The sequence below is a fragment of the Eucyclogobius newberryi genome, unplaced genomic scaffold, assembly GCF_026437365.1.
Source record: "Eucyclogobius newberryi isolate DKJ021-1_F unplaced genomic scaffold, fEucNew1.0.hap1 SCAF_14, whole genome shotgun sequence".
In the NCBI taxonomy this organism is placed as follows: domain Eukaryota; kingdom Metazoa; phylum Chordata; class Actinopteri; order Gobiiformes; family Gobiidae; genus Eucyclogobius; species Eucyclogobius newberryi.
Window position 1 is genome coordinate 24389597 of NW_027315768.1, and position 22010 is coordinate 24411606.

General features: G+C 39.9%; 1 protein-coding gene across 3 annotated transcripts in view; it reads right to left on the reverse strand.

The window, feature by feature from the left end:
- LOC140359870 (E3 ubiquitin-protein ligase SH3RF3-like) overlaps nt 1-22010 on the reverse strand; it is a 136817-nt gene that overhangs the window by 38314 nt on the left and 76493 nt on the right. For 2 of the 3 annotated variants that reach the window (XM_072445083.1, XM_072445081.1), the window contains exons 2-3: nt 10211-10486; nt 5465-5560 (exon numbers count right to left, since the gene is read on the reverse strand). In XM_072445083.1, the coding sequence (XP_072301184.1) occupies nt 5465-5560; nt 10211-10486 (372 nt within the window). The remainder of the gene's footprint in view (nt 1-5464; nt 5561-10210; nt 10487-22010) is intronic. The other variant, XM_072445082.1, reaches the window with a different exon arrangement.

Here is a 22010-nt window from a genome sequence, read left to right on the forward strand (position 1 = left end):
CAGCCCTCCTGTACAGTGTGGCCTGCTGGAGCAGCAGCATCACAGAGAGGGAGAGGAAGAAGCTGGACAGAGTCATCAAGAAGTCCAGCTCCGTCCTGGGCTGTGCTCTGGACTCGGTGCAGGAGGTGGGGGACAGGAGGGTCCTGGCTAGATTCACATCTATGCTGGACCATGAGTGTCACCCCCTGCAGGACACTCTCTCCGCTCTGGAGAGCAGCTTCAGTGAGAGACTGATCCACCCTCGATGTGCGAAGGAAAGGTTCCGTAGGTCTTTCCTTCCTGCTGCTGTCAGACTTTATAACAAAAACTGTTAGTACTGAACACTCGCAATACTGACCTAACCTAATACTGATGTGCAATTCTGTCATATGTGCAATTGCTGTTGGAATTCATGTGCAATTCATGTGCAATCTATGTGCTGTCGTGACACATATTCATGTGCAATTACTGTCGTGATCACATGCAATGGTATTTATGTATTTATTTATTTATTTGTCTATGGGAGTTTTTATTTATTTATAGGAGATCTTCTACTGAAAGTGTTTTTCAGACTTCCTATAAGTGACCTGTTCTTCTGGATCTACCTCTGTATCTACCTGCGTTGCACCAATGAAATTTCCCCATGTGGGACAATAAAGGAATATCTTATCTTATCTTACATTTCTTTTTACTAATCACATCTGATTAATCTTATCTCATCTTTAATTTTCACTTTCTTACAACAAAACCAACACAGAGAGAACATCTATGTCTGACTAAAGCTTTAGTAATTTCATCATGAATTGTTTTTTTTCTGTAGTTCAAAAGACATGTTTGAGGGGGAAAGCTACTATTTGTTTTAAAAGACCGTCAATTCCCAATGCAATCTTCCACCATCACAACGACAGTCTCTCACTGAGCTGCAGTACACTTCAAGATACTGCGCAGAACCCTCAAGCTCCCAGGCCTCTGGGAGAGGACCCGAGCTTAGAAAAAGGGACGAGACCACCTGCGGAGGGTGAGAAGGGAATGTTTTTTTAATATAGTGCTTATACGTGTTTGTATATAGTATAGTATGGCATCAAACATGTATATTGTAGTCAGAGTTCTCAGGCAAGGTCCACAGTTTGAGAGACCTTTGGATGAAAGTTGAAATGTGTCCCTCGCTGTGTGAAGGAAAGGTTTCACAGGTCTTTCCTTCCTGCTGCTGTCAGACTGTATAACAAACACTGCTAGCCCTGAACATGTGCAATACTGATTTAACCATGTGCAATACCATCATATTCATGTGCAATACTGACTTAACCATGTGCAATACTGTCATATTCATGTGCAATACTGACTTAACCATGTGCAATACTGTCATATTCATGTGCAATACTGACTTAACCATGTGCAATACTGTCATATTCATGTGCAATACTGACTTAACCATGTGCAATACTGTCATATTCATGTGCAATACTGACTTAACCATGTGCAATACTGTCATATTCATGTGCAATACTGTCATAACCATGTGCAATACCGTCATATTCATGTGCAATACTGAATTAACCATGTACAATACTGTCATATTCATGTGCAATTACTGTCGTATTCACAAGCAATTAAGGCCATATTCATGTGCATATAACTGATGTAAATAAGAGTGTTTTATTTTGTTTACTTACTTACTATTAGTATTATTTAGTCTTATGCTAGCTATTTTTACTTTACTTTATTTTATTATTATCTTATTTTTATCTTTTTATTTTATTTATCAATTTTATTTTTTATTTCCCCCCTCCATTCCGTATTGAGATATCAGAGGAGTTTTGTTAATAAGAGTTTTTTGTTTTGTTCATAAGAGTTCTTCTATTAAGAGAGTTTTTGAAACTTCCTATAATCTGTCCTTTCCTCCTGTTTCTACCGCTTTGTAACAACGAAATAACCCTTATGTGGACAATAAAGGATTATCGTGTCTTATCTTATTACTACAACTGAATCTTGTTGTACCATCTTTATCGTACATTTACACGTTTTGTATGTCTGAATATACAGTACCTTAATAAACATGGATTCTTATTGTAAACAAGCTGGCATCTCTTGACCTGCTTTGGCACGCTCGCCAAACGTACATATAGTGCAGCTTTACCTTGCATCCAACAATAGAACGCACACTTTGCTTTCAGATCCAGAAGTGACACAGTGTTATCTATTCGCTCAGTTTTCTTGCCAAGCCAAACCTGGTTTTCATTTTGAAGGGCACCTGAGAGAAGCGCCAACGCAAACTCATCTCCCAATCGTTTATCAAGCTCTATAATTTCATCTAAAGGGAAATGAACACAAGTATCCTGCTCCGAGTGCCGACTGCCAATCACTTCACACGTGCACCATGTAATTTGGGCCTATTTTGTTATCTCTATCAAATCCCTAATCACTGGTGTAGGAACATCATCTCCGTTGCCAAATATTAACACGAGCAGGCGGTAAAATCTACTTCTGACAACAGCGACGAGAGGCTCTTTACCAGATAGACACTCAGACGGAGACAGAAGAGGCGGCGTCCAGCTGGGCTCTTCTCATTAAAGCCTTATCTGTGGCTATGAACGCACCCAACTCTGAAGAATATGAACAAATCGATAAACTGCACACCGCTCCAGTGATATAGCATTTATTTTGTGTGTGGTATTTTTTGGATCTCGTCCTAATTGACCTACGAAAAGGAAAAAGCAAACACTCATTTGCGTAAACTTTTCTTCAGTTTAACATACAACACATTAAGTAAATTAGGTCTTGTTGGCTCTATTAAGCTTTATTGGGGATAGACTTATAAAAGCACTGTAGACTGTGCAAAGTTAATCTACTAGTAGTTACATTCTCTAATAACCTCAATTATCTTATTCCACTTAATTAAAGCAATGAAAAGCAATTTTATTTATTTGATTCTTATGTTGTCATTGTTTACTGTAAAACCAAATTATAAAGCTTATAAAAACATTACTGCAACTACTTTGTAAGAATGAATAGATACATAATGTTAACAAAAACATTTATTAAATCTGATTACACATTGTCAAATCTATAACTTATTGATAGCAGAGTGACGATTCATTTCAAGTAATGTTATTTGGACTGCATGTGTATCAGCTCTAAAAAAGCTTAAGAATAATATAAAATACAAAATATAACACATATGTTGCTATACGTGTTGACTTTATAGTTTAAGTTAAGGCCGTTAAACATTGTGCACAAATCAGTCATTCATAAGCTTTGATAAATAGTGTTAGAGGATCCTTTTTCTCCCTTTTCATGAGTTACAGGAGTAATTTCTTGGACTACAACTTTGTACTTTAAAAATAATTTTGAACTAATGTAAATCTTACTTTTTTACATATTGTAGCTACTCATTCCCACCTCTGGAATTGAATAAAGACTGCGGGTTCACACTTTGCACATCAAAACTGGGACTATACTGGGACCAAACTAAACCGTGTCCGGATCAGCACTAAACCAGCACCAACAGAACCTCTGTACTAAACCGGGACAAGTATGAACGCACCCGGCCCTCAGTGATTACAGTACTAATTCTGCTAAAGTAAGTAGTCTGCAGTTACAGGAGGCCTTCACTTCCTGTGCACAGTCAGCCCGGCACATGGGACGTCCAGCTGTGCCCTCCTCATTAAACCTCCCAACACACAAACACCAACTCAATGTGCCACTGGGCCTGCTGCGTCAGCCTGATGAACTGCTCTAAATTATTGATGTATTTTCTATCTAATAAGTGTCCAATGGCGTGCAGCAGTGTGTGTGTGTGTGTGTGTGTGTGTGTGTACGTGCTGCTATAATCACCTTCACCTATGAGAGTCGTTTGGCTGGAGAGCTCATTTCGGTGACCGTATTGCCTTTCAGAGCGGGTAAGTCCACGATGGCTACTAACCCAGGGAAAGTGTGGCGGGATATTGGTGGAACGAGGGCAGTGGCACGTCGAAAACAAGGCAACAAAAAAAAAACATATACTTGGTCGGAGTTTGATGATATTTCTTTGCAGTAGAAGTCGTAAAAGAACAGTTAGGGAATAAGAATGAGGGATGTAGCAAGTTCTGATTTGACTTGATTTGAGTCTTAGGATGTGATGCCAAGGCCCAGTGTGTGAAATCCAGGAAGTTATTTTGTCATGTGATGTTATTTTCTCAAGCAGGTCTTGGTCCAAAACACATAGGGCTCAGTGCGTTTATAAGACACATTGTTGCACAAAAGATGAATGGTTTTGACCATATTCATCAATATTATGCCACCATTTTTCAGTGGAGGAAGAAGTACTCAACTTTGTAACTTAAATTAAAGAACAGATACAGAAGCAACTCAAGATACTCAAGTAAAAATATCACATCAAGAATTTTACTAAAAGTATTGGAGTATTTTAGACTAAAAAGCACTCAAATTCAATTTTGGAGTAAAAATGAAAAGTATTTCACACGATTGTTAGCAATTGCAGTACTATAAATCTTTATACTGTAGTTCTGCTCTTAAATGTAGTGAAGTAAAAATATCCTCACTAGTTTTACTTGTGTACTCTGTTACTTAAAAATGAAATAAATACATAAATAGATACATGTTCAGTGTGTACTAACTCTTATTTAGGTGTATAATTTATTATATAAAATATTTGTCATTTTTCACGGATGATAAACGGCCAGAGCGTGAGCCCTGAAGGAAACAACATCGTTTAAGCAGAAGTTGCATTAAGTGCTTCAGTGCCGGGTACAAAGCAGTATAAAAAGGATTGTTTTAACTAAGTCAAATAAATAGCATTATAGGACTGTTCAAACGGATATAGCTTTTTTGCCAAGAAAGTGCTCCTATGTGTAAACTTTTCTTTTCTTCTAGTTTGCAATTTGGACAACCTCCTAAAGAAAGCAGCAGAAAGAGTACCGGTAAATAAAGTCACTGGGTCTATTAGGTTTTACAGAGGAAATACCTTTAAGGAGACATTTCTATAAAACTACTCTGTTCAGCAGCACCATCACAGCAGACTGTGCAAACAAAGGATTATACGAACACATCATTATAAAACCGTACATCTGTTTTGCAATGTAACGAAGTGGAAAAAGAAAAGCCAAAAACAAACAAAGAATATTTAATCTTCACTTTTTGACCATAACTGCATAGAGGTCGGTTCAGTTTGCTGTTATAAATGGATATTGTTTTTTTTGTTACGCCCACATCAGATGAAATTAACTGAATCACAATATTGTTACGGTCTGAACCACATTTTCAACATTTCTCATCCTTGCTCATGAAGACAAGGAGAAAGTTTTACTAGTTAAAGTGAACATACTAAAACTGTGTAATAGCTTCACCTCTCGTACGTCCACACTAGACAAATATATCCACGTCTCCTGCAGCAACATGAAAATCATTTCGAAAGGGCGTCTTGGGTAGGACTAATGACATGACATTATGCCTGGACGTCTGTGTGTGTGTTTGTGTGTAAATGTACCTCGACGTAGAGAATGGGGAAGATGCCGATCTTGTCTCCCAGCATGCCCTCTGCCCAGTTCTCATCCACTCTCCTAATGACCGTCAGCACCTCGTCCTGAAACAGCAGAGGAGAAACGGGGAGGCTTGTAATGCGTTTATCATCCCAAAGAAATGACAGTGAGACAGAGCAAGCTGCTCTATTGTAACTTGTCACTCTCCAAACATGTCTTTTGGAAATGAGTGACCCACCGAGGAAATTTGGTTTGAATTATAGCAATTTAAAAATGACACAGTATCAACTTATACTATGTAATATTACTGTGTGATCTTCTGTGGTAATGAAGAGTGACAACAAAGGTGGCACAAATGTGGATATTCTCTTCTCACCAAGTGCACACTGTCGCTATGTCCTCAGGGAAGACACGTCGCAATAAATTACAAATGCATTTAACTACTTGATGTATATTAAGAACTGAACAGCAGTTCTGGAAATCAAGCCAAAGTAGAAAAGGTTCCAAAGATACTGTTTTAGAAATCAATGACCCAAGAGTGAGTGAAAGAGGGAGTTGTAAACACGTTTAGGGCATGTTTTTAGTTATAACTCTGAGAGTTTAAATGGTATCTGCTCAAACCATTTCCATCAAACTGAAAGTGACTTTCAGGTGGAAGTAAAACAATCTCAATTTCTAAAGCCGGTGTCCAGATGACTACATTTGAAACTCTTTCTACTATGAACCACTCTAGGGCGAATGAGGGATTACATAAACTTTCTTCAAAACGAATTGAATATGACATCAAATATGCTCCTAAAGCTTAGAATTGTTAAAACCATTATATAGGCTAACAATATTATTTATAGGCCCAGAGCAGTTTTTCCTTCAACACAAAACAGATAAAGAACTTCTTCCACCATACTGAGCATGACTAGTTTTAGAGCACGTTAGTGCATATTGTTTATGCCATTCAACTGCATCCGACCTGTCCCCACTTATAAGTTTGTCTAATTTTAGTACTGTTTGTAACTCAAAGTTAAACCTCTTTGGTGTAACCTTTGAACTTTGACCCAGCCTGCTTCCATTAGCAGTTGCTAATGATGCTAACAATGCTTGCGCTATATAACGTCTTTTTGCATCAATAGTAATAGTATGGATAGTAGAACTGTACAGGCTCTGAGCTTTAAAGGTATGGCATGTGCATATTCACTGACATTCACTGAATCAGTATCTATTAAATATGGATGTGCAGATAACGATACTGGTATCGGAACCAATATCAATATTGGTACTGGTATAGATGCCTCCCGAGTCAAAATGAATCAGTTCATTAATAATCCTGATTCTATATTTCACAACATATTTTATAGCACAATTGTGAGACAGTATTTGAATTAATTTAGTACATTTTGTTTAACATGTTAAAACAAGTTATTTCTCAAGGTAATTGCGGAAGTAACATTTTACAATATGACTTCTGTGTAAAGGTGAGCAGATGAGTGAAATATTGATAACATTGTGAATTTTGCTATACTGAATATCTGTTATATATCAAAACACACTTATAAACTGTGATGTCTGCACTTTTGTGGACGATTTTACATTTTCTATGTGTGTGGTCTGTAATTTCTTTGTGATTTGAATGCATTTTTCCTGCTGTGTGAAGCACTTTGAATTGCCTTGTGTGTGAAATGTGCTCTACAAATAAACTTACCTTGTCTTTGACTGACATTTAAACAAAAATAAAAAAACCAAAAATACCTTTTAACACATTTCTGTTAGGACTGACAATCTCAATGGGTTCAGTGGGTTAATAAAATAAAACTAATGTTATATTTTAGTTAAAGTGAACATATACTTTGTTATAGGAACACTCCTTTTTGTAAATACTTCTGTGTAATTTACTATTGTACAATTTACACAGGAAGTGCAAACAGACTTAATTGTCATGATGCACATGTTCCAGTGCCCTGCTGCTGCTCCCTGCACAGCTCAATATGGTGAAGAGAATCCATTATGGAGGCCAGCGATAATAGTGCTAAATGAGATGTGTTCGGTTCACACTGAGTAATTAGGACTCATAGAGAGAAAACAATCTCAGACACACTGGTCTGTACCACCGGGACACACATCCCGGCAACACACAGTGGCTCCTCTAATCTTCACTCATTACCTGTTGATTAATTTAGACCTAGAACAATGGACGGCTAATTAGAATGTGGTAATACTACGGCTGCTATCTATGACAATGCCTGGACAAAAGTGTGCAGTAATTTAATTGGGAACACTTCAGAATGACTCACACTGCAAAGCAATAGAAGAGAGTTAATTAATTACTCGCTACTAAAATAACACAACTGGTTACAACTAAAAATGTTTTGGTTCAAAGTAGCAAATAACAATGTAAGTGTTTTCCAAATTTAATTTCATATAATTTGTGGGGTAAAAATGTCATTGCCTCACTTTATTCAATACACACTGCAGTCCTTTTTATAAGCATATCAATAATCATAATTAATAATAAGATCCTAGATCCACAAATGATTAACTAGGGCTAATTGAGACTAGTTAACTATTAGAAAATGTAGTATTTTGAAAATCTAAATTGTTATTTGGACTAAAACATTATATGAAAGGCCCTTTATAACTAAAAAAGTTGCATTATAAAATCAACCAGTCAAAAAAGAATAGACAACAATCCAGCCGGACAGCAACTGCAACAATGGGTTTGCACAAACTGTAAGGTTTGTCTCAGGGACGCTCATCTGCATCTCGACGGCCTCATCGGGGACTCGAGCCGACCTGACTACAGTTCGTCGTTGTAACTAGAGCTGGACCGTTACTCAGTTCTAAATAGGAACTGTCTGAAAAGGAATACTGGAAGTGTAAAAATTACTTTATTTCGGTGCCAACTTTCGAATCCTTGGCTTTACATATCCACATATATGACCACAGCACAAACAACCCTTTTATTTACTTTCTGTGATTACATTTGTAATCAATAATGGTCAATGTGATATTACTGTTTATAGTGGTTAATCCTAAACGTGTAACGTAAAGATCTCATTGTTTTGGCTCTGAGTGGAAAGCAGCAGCAGCAGCAGCAGCAGCAGCAGAATGAAATGATGAAGAGTGAAGCTGCAGGGAATACAAAAGACTATTTACAATCCAGCCTTGATATTCTCTGACAATGTGTAAAAATCCTCCGGCGAAGGTGGCAGGTTTACCCAGCGGCATCGAGGGTCCAGTGCAGAGGACAAATTTCCCGAAGGGGACAATAAAGGCTAATTTAATCTAAAATTATTACAAGCAACAAGCTTGTTCAACATCACACATTAGGTTCTTGTACGCACTGGAACTCTCCAAGAACCAAGTCATTAAGACTGATCTGTTAAAGGTGCACTTTGAACAGTACGTAACATTTTGATGAAGGGTCCGCCACCTGCTGGTCTCCATGGAGAAGTTATTGATTTGCCTGGAATGTTCCATAGTATGGCATTGATTTTATCTTCATGAAGGAAAGGAGATGACGCCACTGGGCCAAGTTACAGGTCAGATCGGCGGAGAGGCGAACTTGCTCAAAGTAAGACTGCATGTTTTCAAGGTTTTTCTTTTACCAATAAGAAAACCTGTTGTCAACGTTTATTTGTAAAGCACATTTACAACTTTAAAAGCCAAAGTGCTGTACAACCAAGTGCAACAAAACGCAATATGTTTGTAAAAAAATGACTCAGCTCATTCCATGTGAAAAGCCAGTGAGAAAAGGTAAGTTTTCAACCATTACCTAAAGTGCTGTAGTGATAGAGCAGAAGGCTATCGGGTTATTGAGCCGCCACAGAAAAAGCTCAGTCCTGTCTTCTTTTCAGGTGTGACCTGGGCACATCCAGGAGAATCTGAGTGGAGGACAGCATCGTTTGAGCGGGAACCTGGTGAGACTAACCTGTCTCTGCCAGATTGATATGTGTATCACTCTGAATTTAGCTACAGCTCCACAATATCAATGTGGACAGGCTCTCGCCAAAAGCAGTCAGGAAAAGTCATGATGAACATTTGAATCTGATTGGTCAAAGCGTCACAACAACAGAACAAGACGAGGAATCAGTCGGAGAAAAGCACAGACTTCTTCCCCGTCTGCAAACACAAAGCGCTTATATGTCCAAGTTTTATAAAACATAGTCAATAGTCCATAAATCTGTTAAACTAGTCCAAAGTACGTCCGTAGGCGTCGCCATGTTTGTTTAGGTTCATCCTTTTGACTGGTCAAGGCGCGTTTTAATGGATGTATGAATAACTCTGCAAACATATTTATCAGGAAAGTATGTTTTAACTTTTGCACATAACCTTACACTGCACTGACCCTCTTTATCCAGTGTAAGAAACGACTCCATGGAGACAAGAGAGAACCCCCAAAGCTTTGTCTCGGACACAAGGTAAACAATCATACTACTCGATTATCACTATTACTAACCTGGCTAATGCTGGATTGATACTTGTGGCTTATGAATTGAGTTCTAGCCATTGTCAATCTGGAATTAGGATGTAAAATGTATTAAAAAGAACACAATTTGTATTAAAACACTATCCAATTTCACCTTTCGAAACCTAAAATCAGTCCAAGTACCTCCTGGTAAGTGCTCAAGTACCCCCAAGACCCTTGTACACCAGAAACATTACACCGTGGGAGTCAAAGCTACACTAGTTTTTATAAATACTAAGACCCAATCGTCGCAGGATGTTATTATTATTGCGTGTCTTAAATGTGTGTTGTTCACCTTGCTGAACGCCAGACAGTCCTTATCTTGGTCTTTGTCTTTGACCTCAAAGTCGTACAGAGCCTTTCCCTGTGGCGGCGTCTGGCTCAAGGGCCGCAGCAGCTGGATGTAACTGGCCGGCAGGAAACCGTGGCAACCGTTCAGCTCGCCGTGGTACCAGTTGTCGTCCACTTTGCGTCGCAGGATGATGATGTCACCTTTGGAGAACTGGAGGTCCCCGGGTTCTTTGCCCTCGTAGGAGTACAGGGCTTTACCACAAGGCAGGGCTGGGATGTTCTGCAAGTACACAAATACAACTATAAACTCATTTGTAATTATTTCAGTTTCAAAAGCTTTTCAAACAATTTATAAACCCATTTTACGTAATGTTTTTCTATTTCTCTAATTCAAGTGTCCTTATCATCAGTTGGTTTGTACATTTTTTCAGTGCTTTGGGTTTAAAGCAATTTTATCTTGTTTTCTCTTCATAAATTGATTTTGTGTAATTGTATTTCAGAAGAAGAATGCTTTTTTATGCCTTCAGACAGATTATTAAGTGGCTGCAGAAAGTAAAAAGGGAATTCACATGAAGCAAAAACTAACCCTCAAGTATTTTACATTTACATTTTGTGACATGGAAAAGACAGCACCCTGCTTTGTCTTTCTATGAAAATACTGCTTGTTTATCATATTATAATAGACTAAGATAGGTTAAACAGTAGGTTCTCTTGATGTACTTTATTGCATTTTCTTCATTTATTCATAATGCTGGTTTCAAATGCTGAGTTATTTATTTTTTTCTATTTTTTTGTATTAAAATTTCAAGCATTTTGTAAACTTTACCTTGGAATATAGGACTAGTTTTGTCACAATAAAAAAAAATAAAAAATTCCAACTCAATATTGATACTTTTCAAAACAAAATAATCTCTTTATGTTACCGTTCTAGTTCTGATAAAGAAAAATCACATGTTGTACTCTTTATGTGATTAAAAAAAAAAAAGATACTTGTTCAAATACTAGATACACATTTGAACAGGTATCTTTTTTTTTTAATACAAATTGTTTAATACAAATTGTACCAACAATTAGTTTCTGATCTTCGATACTTCTGACAATTCTACTATGCCACCTATTTGTTCACCACTTTTAAGCGCATTTTTAATTAATTATTCTAATTACTGTCAAAATATGCATGTCCTTAAATCAGGTTTTAGCTCAGGGGAAAGTGAATTCCAAATGCCTGGAAAAAGTTGAGATTTCAATATGTACAAACTCAAACCCTGGAGGCAGAATGTGTTGTGTTTTATTCCCCGAGCTGTGTGTGAGATATGACTTGTTATTAAAATGTTGCCAGGTAATTGCCGTTTCCACCTTGGGCCAAACGGGGTAATTTAGAAAATGTCATTTCCCCGAGTTTCATCAAACTCAAGACCCAGGCGCCCGACTTATCACGGCGGCCGAGGGACACGGACACTTTTACCACACAGCAACTTCTGCCATTTGAGTGAACATGGTCAGTGTTTGGACCAGCAGTGTTTCAAGTATTCTGCAATAACAAGATCACAAAGATGTAGAGACAGAATCAGGCTTTTAGATAGGATTTTAAAACACCCCGTCCAAATCATTTTGTACGGGGGCCGACTAGGCGAAAAAACGAGTAGCTTCGGCAGTCTCCGGACCACGGCTCGGCAGCCAATCAGAGCCAAGCACACACATTTTCACTTGTAAACTGTAAACTGTAGTGGCGGACTATTGTCAAACACTTCCCGGCCCAATTTAATGATAATATTCCCTTTTTTTCTAAGATGTATTAATAAAATAGCCGTCTCTGCACTTGAAAAGGCCCGTCCACATTTTAAAACACCCCGTCCAAAATACGGGAAGACGGGTCTCTATCTAAAAGCCTGGGCAGAATTTAAGCAAGGTCTCGACATTTCAACAGTAATCACACGTGCGGATAAAGTGTAGAGATTATTAAGGCAGATGTTAAACGACGGAGTTAACTGAAGCCTACAAAAGCACAGATTCCTCGTTTGAAACCTTTGCAGTAAATAAAAGGCCATACTTATATTATTTTTCATTCCACTACAACATTTTTAAAAGTGTTCTTCCAAATAAGCAACAGAAACAGATTGTAACGCCCAAAATCAAAGCAGTGGTTGCCTTGAAGTGCGACAGTGAGAACAGATTAAACAACGTTAGACAATAAAGAACTTTTAATATCCATGGGTTTTATAATAATGAAAGGTTAGGTAGGTAAGATGCCACCGTGATAAACCATTTCAAACTAAATACGAAATCTTTTGAATGGGAAAATGTTCTCGAAAAATATGAAATGTTAAGAAGTAAAGAGATCCTGCAAACATTGTCTGTTCTTTTTTTACACGCTGTTTCTTGAATGTCTTAAATGTGTAAATGTTTTTATGATTGTGTGCTGTGAGTTTTCCACTTGGACCATATCACCCTACCTTTTTTTTACCAGATTGTAAAAGAAAATCGATATGTGGGAGGAATCCTTTGACTTTTATCGGTATTTACGAATAAGGAGTTATTATAATCAAGAAATGAACAAAACAATGACCATTATGACCCTCTGATGGAAATGCCAGGCATTTAAATCAGAAGCGTGGCAGCCAAACTACTATTTGGGGTCTGTCCTGTTGCTCAGAAATATTGGACTGACCAACTATTTGAAAGTAGCATTCCCCTGGACTTCAGAAGTACTCAGGCTTCAAAACTCAATCACAGGGGATCACAAAGACACAAACCACACAAACGCTCAGAGACTGGACTGACATTGTGAGAGACTTCAGTCAATAGGAATAAATTACACTTAAGACTTCAGCTGAACATGGACAATGTGATAAACTTTGGACTAAATGTGTCTCTTGTCTCTTGTCTATCTCCTTTGCTTAATCTCTCTGTGTCAAGTTCTTTTTTGTTCCGTTTAAATACAATTAAAAAGAAGAAGTTTCTATCTCAATGGGTTTTTACCTGGTTAATTATACATTAATTAAATTAAATACATAATTTTTAACATATATTTTTCAATTATTATTATTAGTATTATTATTTTATTTATTTATTTTATTTTTTAATTATTTAAAAAAATAAATATTATTATTATTATTTTTATTATCATCATTATGTTGCACTTTACCACTGAAACAACAGTCTTCAATTTTGTTCACTGACAATGACAATAAAGGTCTTCTGACTTCTCTTCTGACACAAAAATAAGTATTTTTTTAAGATAAGATAAGATATTCCTTTATTGTCCCACATGGGGAAATTTCATTGGTGCAACGCAGGTAGATACAGAGGTAGATACAGAAGAACAGATCACTTATAGGAAGTCTGAAAAACACTTTCAGTAGAAGATCTCCTATAAATAAATAAAAACTCCCATAGACAAATAAATAAATACATAAATACATAAATACCATTGCATGTGATCACGACAGTAATTGCACATGAATATGTGTCACGACAGCACATAGATTGCACATGAATTTCACAGTAATTGCACAGTAATTGCACATGAATTCCAACAGCAATTGCACATATGACAGAATTGCACATCAGTATTAGGTTAGGTCAGTATTGCGAGTGTTCAGTACTAACAGTTTTTGTTATAAAGTCTGACAGCAGCAGGAAGGAAAGACCTACGGAACCTTTCCTTCGCACATCGAGGGTGGATCAGTCTCTCACTGAAGCTGCTCTCCAGAGCAGAGAGAGTGTCCTGCAGGGGGTGACACTCATGGTCCAGCATAAATGTGAATCTAGCCAGGACCCTCCTGTCCCCCACCTCCTGCACCGAGTCCAGAGCACAGCCCAGGACGGAGCTGGACTTCTTGATGACTCTGTCCAGCTTCTTCCTCTCCCTCTCTGTGATGCTGCTGCTCCAGCAGGCCACACCGTACAGGAGGGCTGATGCCACCACAGAGTCGTAGAAGGTCTTCAGGAGTGGCCCTGTCACTCCAAAAGACCTGAGTCTCCTCAGGAGGTAGAGCCGACTCTGGCTCTTCCTGTACAGTGCGTCCGTGTTATGAGTCCAGTCCAGTTTGTGGTTCAGATGAACACCCAGGTACTTGTATGAGTCCACTCTCTCAATGTCCCGTCCCTGGATGTTCACTGGTGAGGGGGCAGTGGGGTGGCGTCTCCGGAAATCCACCACCATCTCCTTGGTCTTCCCCGCGTTGATGAGGAGGTGGTTCCGCTGACACCAGTCCACAAAGTCCTGCGCCAGTCCTCTGTACTCCGCGTCATCGTCGTCCGTGATGAGTCCGATGATAGCAGAGTCGTCAGAGAACTTCTGCAGGACACAGCTGTCCGTGTCATGTCTGAAGTCTGCAGTGTAAAGGGTGAAGAGAAAGGGCGCGAGGACAGTGCCCTGGGGCGCCCCCACACTGCAGGTCCGAGTGTCAGACACACAGTTCCGGGCTCTCACAAACTGGGGTCGGTCTGTGAGGTAGTCCAGGATCCACTCTGCCAGGTCATACTCCACACCAGCCGTCTCCAGCTTGTCCCTCAGGAGCAGCGGCTGGATGGTGTTGAAGGCGCTGGAAAGATCGAAGAACAGAATCCTCACAGAGCTGCCAGGCTTTTCCAGGGGAGAGAGAGAGCGGTGCAGCAGGGAGATGACGGCGTCCTCCACTCCGATGCCAGACCGATATGCAAACTGCAGCGGGTCCATGGCTGAGCTCACGGTGGAGCGGAGGTGGTCCAGGACTAGCCGCTCCAGTGTCTTCATCAGGTGGGACGTGAGAGCCACTGGCCTGAAGCTGTTGAGGTCTTTGGCGCGCGGTGTCTTAGGCACAGGTACCAGACAGGAGGTCTTCCAGACCTGTGGTACCACCCTCAGCTTCAGGCTCATGTTGAAGACATGCTCCATAACTCCACACAGTTCATCTGTGCAGGACTTAAGGAGCCTGGGGCTGATGCCATCAGGTCCTGCTGCCTTCCTCACTTTAATCCTCGTCAGCTCATTCCTCACCTGTGCCGCTGTGACAGTCAGTGGTTGGCAGGGGGACTGTGTGCTGGAGGGATGGGTGAGTCCAGGCGAAGTGGGGAGCTGATGGTCCGGGGCAGAGAAGCGAAGAGGAACAGATGCAGGGCATTGTCCAGCTGTGGAAGAGGGAGCATGCAGCTGTGCAGGGGGAGGGGCGGGTGACCGATCAAACCTCAAGAAGTGAGCATTTAAATCATTCACCCACTGTAGATCCCCCTCTGTCTGGGCAGGGGGGATTTTGAAGCCCGAGATGGTTTTCAGGCTCCTCCACACTCCCTGAATGTTCTTTCATTTATATTTTTACACTATTGCCTGGATTACTTTGAACAATTTATACACATTTTATATAACTTTAAAATATAAAAAAACATCCAGGATTAGAGTTGATATAAATGTATTAAATACAACCCCAGAGCCATTTCTTGCATTTTCGCAACACAATAAAACGACATCTCCTGTGATTTTATTTCTCACACTCCATCCTCCTCAGTATTCAGGTGTCCCTCGCTTACATTTGCAATACCTGCACACTCTCCCAAAGCCACACTGTGCTTTTTGTCTCTCTCACACAATGAACACATCCTTCTGCGACAGACATAAAAGGGAATTATCTTTTAGAGACAACAAACTAATAAACAGAAAAAAAACAACGCCGGCAAAAGAACAACTTCCTTTTCTTCTTCCTGAGTAGGACGTGTTTACGATCTGAGCATCGTCACGTCCATATATGTGCAGAGAGTTTTTATTCGCTCACAAACGGCATGAATCTCCCCAGACGCTTCAGCGAGCAGAGCCGCCTCAGGCCTTAACCACGGCACTGTTCTGGGATCAGCGCTGATGCAACGCAGCAAAAGGCACAAAAATACACAGGAGTTACTGTTACTGGTAGTGTGTACAGCGTTAAATATCAGTCACGGAGGTAAACGGGGTCACGTGGGGTTATACCAGCTAAATAAAGCAGTATTAAAGGGAAACAATAGTGAATCCATACTTAACTGGCTTATAGTTTATAGTTTTTTGGCAATGCTTTTCTCAATTTTGGTGCATAAGTAAAACTGCAGATAAAGGAGCGTGTACTCAAGCAGAAGTCAAAGTATTACATATACAGTAAATCTCCTGAAAAGTATTGATGTACATGTTGAAAATATTACTTCACTAAAAGAAACAATATTTCTTGGTGATTTTCATAATTTAATAGTTAAATCTGGACATTTTGATCAAAAAAAAACTGTCCTGATTTTATGTCAAACAATTTCTCAATGTTTCAAGACTTTTTATACGTATATTTAATATTTTTTCAAAGCCGTAACTTGAACTCCAAACCTTTATACAGGATGTCACCATGAAGTGAAAACAACCGCTCAAACCTTACAGAAAGTACTTTTTACTTTTCAGTCCAGCTCATAAATGTAGTGAAGTAGAAAGTACACATACCTCAGTGAAGTCAAGTACAGATACCTAAAAGTACTTTTACTTGTATTTAGTTACTTTCCACCACTATATTATCGGGTTTGAACTCACTCAATAAAATGGCCCTATCCTTCAGTCATACAGAGATCATTTTATATTTAAGTCAGACAGATTGATTATCAGTTATAAAACAAGTGGTCTGTGAAGGCCCATGTCTAATCCACTTTGTAGGTAAAATAGGGTTTGACAAAGTGGTGATGTAGAGCAAAGATAAAGAAGACACAGGTTAAGTGAGGCCATTTGGTTTAATCTAAAGCTAGGTCAAAACACTTCAGAAAGTGCAAAAAGCAGATATAAAAAGCAAAATATGTTTTTCAATTTGCCTTGTAAAGTTTCTGCTCTTTTGACACCATCACAGGCACAGATCGTACAGAGCTGCACAGGGTCAGGTCTGGGAATGTAATCTGAGGTCAAACGTGTTTTTGTTGAAGGTTGAGGAATGAGTATTTGAGAAAAAAGTCTAATCTACATTTCAGTGTCAAGAAGACAATCTACATGACATTGAGATTTAGATTAGACTAAGACATCAACTGCCATGCGGCTAAACCAGAGGTGCTACAGGTCACTATGTTTGAATACATTCATGAAATTAATCATTGGATTTATAAAGCTCTGTAAAGCGCTCGTGTAATGTGCTGTATAAATTACACAATACTCAACACGCTTTACAGTGCATCATTTACTCCTCATCTGGAGTTGGTAAACTACGATTGTAGCCATGGCTGCCCCGGGGCCGACTGACTTAAACAAGGACGCCAATCTGCGCTATCAACCTCTCTGAGCAGCAGCAATCACACACTCACACACCCGGTTCATACTAGGCAATGTGGGTGAGGTGTCGGCCCACTGTGGCCCCTGGTGCTCCAGCGGTCTCCCCTCCAAGTACCAAGCCCCTGTTGGTCTCCTGCATCAGAACAATGCTGAGGGAGTGCAGCTAAAGCACTCAAAGGCCCTCCAAACATGCTGTAACACAAGTTCCAATGAATGTGGCCAAAACTAAGAAACTAATTTTAACATGTTCCAATCCGAGCACAAATATACAGCCTGTCACACTAAACAGTGGGAGTGTTGGGATTGTGAACAGTTTTAAATACATTGGCACAATCGTACATGTCCAACAAGAATTTCCAAGTGAATGCTGAGCGTGTGTTAGAAAAGATTCTCAGCGACTTTATCTCCAGAGAAAGTTCAGCAGCATCGGGGTCAGTTCACAAATGATAGAATCTGTGTAGAAGTCCACAGCGGTTCATGTTCACAATCACATGACCTGCAGAAGAAAGATAATTGTCTCACTAGGCACCAAGAGTGTGGGGAAACGTCTGAGCAGCTGTACAGAGAGAGGACACTGAATAAAGCCCTAAAGACCGTAAAGACCTCGCTCACCCACTGAACTCGCAGTTTGAGCTCCTGCACTCGAGGAGGCCTAAATACAGAGTTCAACTGGCAACAACGTCTTTTGTCCCCTGGGCTGTGGACATCGTAAACGCAGTAAGAGCACATGAGCTTTATAATGCATCTCTCTTTACAACTGCTTCTGTTTACTATGTCTTATGTTGTTTTTATGTGGGGGTGGTGAGCCGAAGATGAATTTCTACCTCTGCAGACAATAAATGTATTCTATTCTAATGAGGTCCTGACCTGCTTAGCTTCCGAGAGCTGACGGGATCGGGCATTGGCAAGTAGGTATGGTCACAATAGCAAAAAGGTGTGTAAAGTTGTTGTGTATCATTCCCAGTTAGAGCTCGTATTCAATTGAAGCACTATTTATCCTTGAACAAAAACATTTTTACCTATTTTTAAATGCTATAAATGATATGTTTTAAAGTGGAAAACCGTTCTGACCAATAGCCAAGGATTCGAGGGAATTATAAATATTTAATGCGTCTTTTTTCTTTCGGTTTGTGTTATTTCGATCCTTTGTCAGTCATCTCCCGCACACTAACCCCTTTTAAAGCTGCTTTTACTGTCACTCTTCCTACATATTCCCCTCTTTAGCTCTCTTTAGCTCTATTAACCATGCTGGTTAAGTTGGCACAGCGCTTTGCTTAGTGTTTTTACGACACATAAACGCTTTTAATATGACCGTTATAACCATTTACAGTCTGCTAAGTGTACTTTTTGGAGTTGGCCCCGTTAGACACATACTGTACCCACACTTATAGTAAATGTCTACTGCCGCCAAGATATCTCGGCGTAATAAACGTAGCTTTTAATTAGCGTTTATACAGTGGCAGAGGCATCCATTACACAAAGCAGTTATGAAGGAACCGCGACATGTATTGTAAGCCCATTTTTGCCTGCAATTTATAGTTAAGACATATTTGAGGCTGCCATTTTTAGACGTGCCAGTGCAGGAAGAGTTGACACAATCTGCTCAGCCCATTTGCATGCCGCCTGCAGCGCACAATAACCCAATCAAACATTTCAGATGTAATTTGGGCCAATTTGAGAGGAGAAAATCCATCTTTACCTACGCTGTTCATGGCAAGAGGAGAAGAGTCTAAGCGTCAATTATCAGCTCAGTCAACAGCATCAAAATTAATGGCAATTATGAAAGGTTTTTTATGTTTTTTACTCATTTTGAAACGTGAAAAACAGAGCTAGTTCATTTTAAACTCTTTACAGCAGTTCACAGGCATCACTCACTTACCTAATGCATTCGTCCTAAATATAGTTTATAAGCACTTTTCATGAATCTCTGAGGTAAAGATAACAAACATTATGCTAACAGTGCACTTCCTGCTTCTCTGAGAATAATACACACATATACATACATTTATATTTAGACGCAGAGATCACACGGTCTTATTTTCACTCTTACAATATATCTGTACAGAACATGCATAACATCGGGTAAATTCACTTTTTCTGTTTTTCACGTTTCAAAATTGAGAAAATAAGGCACTGCTTTTGTTTTTATTTTTGATAAGAATTAATCAAATTTCATCAAAACTCATGATAAATCCATCCATCCATCCATCCATCCATCCATTTTCTACCGCTTGTTCCCTTTCGGGGTCGCGGGTGACTGGAGCCTATCCCAGTGACTTCGGGCCTTAGGCGGGGTACACCCTGGACAGTGGCCAACTTGTCGCAGAAAAAATGCGGAACGCTTCACGAATTTGCGTGTCATGATAAATCCATTTGAGGATTTTATTTTTGTCATGTTGTCCAGCCCTACCTGAATGCAATATATTGTAACTCCTAAACGAATGATTGGAAGATAATTTCAGCTCTTTGCTCTTTCTGCAGGGGTCAAAATCAAAAGTGGTCCCAGGAAGAGCAAAAATTGAGTGGCGGCGACAGCTAAAGCTTGTGGGGAGAGAAGACCGTCTGCTGTGGTCTGATGGGAAGCAGAAGATGAATGAATAAATAACTGAATGGCTATAGTAACCAGAGATAAGTGAGAACAATCTTCTGGACCAAACTCATTACTTATTTAAGATGGCTCCAACTCAGATTCAGACAAACATCTGTGGGGCTTTTAGAGGATGATAACTTCGCCCTGTCAAACATAGACCACTGTCATTTCAGCCAGGAACAGGAACAAGCTGTTCAAATTAATATCTACTTCTGGGAAATATGATGCCATATACTTTTGCCATTTTAGTCTGACAGACGGTTATAATAACATTCGTCAAGCAGCAGTAAAAGTACTAAATGGACTAACTGATTAAAAATGTATTTGGGATTTTATTGCACAGTAAAATAAAGGTACAGGTACTACCACAATTAGTGCTGGTCGCTATGGCGCAGACTATTGTTAAGGCTAGGTCAATATTTAATCACACATCATATAGTTTAAACTCAATTCCGAGGAAAAGTCTCGTACAACGATAATGATTCACCTTATACATGTGTTTTCACTTCCGGGAACTTGTGCAGTGGCAACCAAGTCCGCCATTTTGAAAGGGGCACAACAGCACGTCTACTACATACGAAATCTAGGAAATATGAGGCCAAAATGCCAAAACCCTGCTTAATCTGTTCGGACATTGCTCTGTTGACTGACCAAGAAATGAGAGCTTTGTTATGTACCTTAGTTTGTCGTTATAGTCTAAAGAATCAAAGTGTTTGAAGGATGCAGTCGTGTTGGTTTTTATATATCGCGTGCCCCTTTTAAAATGGCCGCTATGGGGAAGTCCCGCCTGTATGACGTCACCGCGAACGCATGTATTCCAGAAGCCCGGGCGCCGCCATATGATGTAATCCTTCTTCCGGTTGTATTAGTTAACTCGGGCTGTCGACCTCGAGGAAAAATAAGTCGGTGCACATGATTATTGGATATTTGACACAATTCAATCTAAATAGCATATAGCGGCGAGACTTTGCAATTACAACAGAAGTGCTGATCCGTGGAAAAAAGAAGGAAAATGGCGGCGGGGCGGTAAAGGTCAATATAATAGAATTTTCTTCACAAAAGTAGTAGAGAAAAAAGTTTTCTATAATCACCATGTGCTCTTATATCTGATATAGGTCACACGAGACACATTAAACAATTCAGGAAATGTTCAACTTTTCTTTCTTTTTCTCAGCATTTACCGCACTTGTTCAAAGGAATATGTATTTTGATACTAGTTTTGATATTGATTAGTATCTTGGTTAATTAGTTGGAAAGTAAAAATAAAAACGATACTACACGCACGCACATAAGCCACATTTTGCAACAGCACAAGACATATATAAAAAGTCTGGTCTTGGACAACGTGCTTCCATTTTCCTCAGGTCTCATCGTGCAAGGCTTGTACCGCTTTGACAGTGAGAAATTCTCTGTTTACTTCTATTCGCACCTTCACACACACAAATCAGGCCTCGAGCTGCTGTTCACTACTCCACACATATACTGGGACATGAGCAAAAGGCTGAGAGAATAAAGGGCTGCGATGACGTCTTAAGATGAGTCACACGGACTGGATTGAACCGTGAAAGGATTAACGTATACAAGAAAAAACAATATACTAGGCTAGTTTAAGCATCAGAGATACACGGCTAATACAGGATTACATTCAGTGCCCCACACACACACACACACACACACACACGCACGCGCACACACACACGCGCACACACACACACACACACACACACACACGCACGCGCACGCACACACACACACACGCACGCACGCGCACGCACGCACACACACACGCACGCACGCGCACACGCACGCGCACGCACACACGCACGCGCACACGCGCACGCACACACACGCACGCACGCACACACACACACACACACACACGCACACACGCACGCACACACACACACACACGTACACACACGCACGCACGCACACACACACACGTACACACACGCACGCACGTACACACACACACGT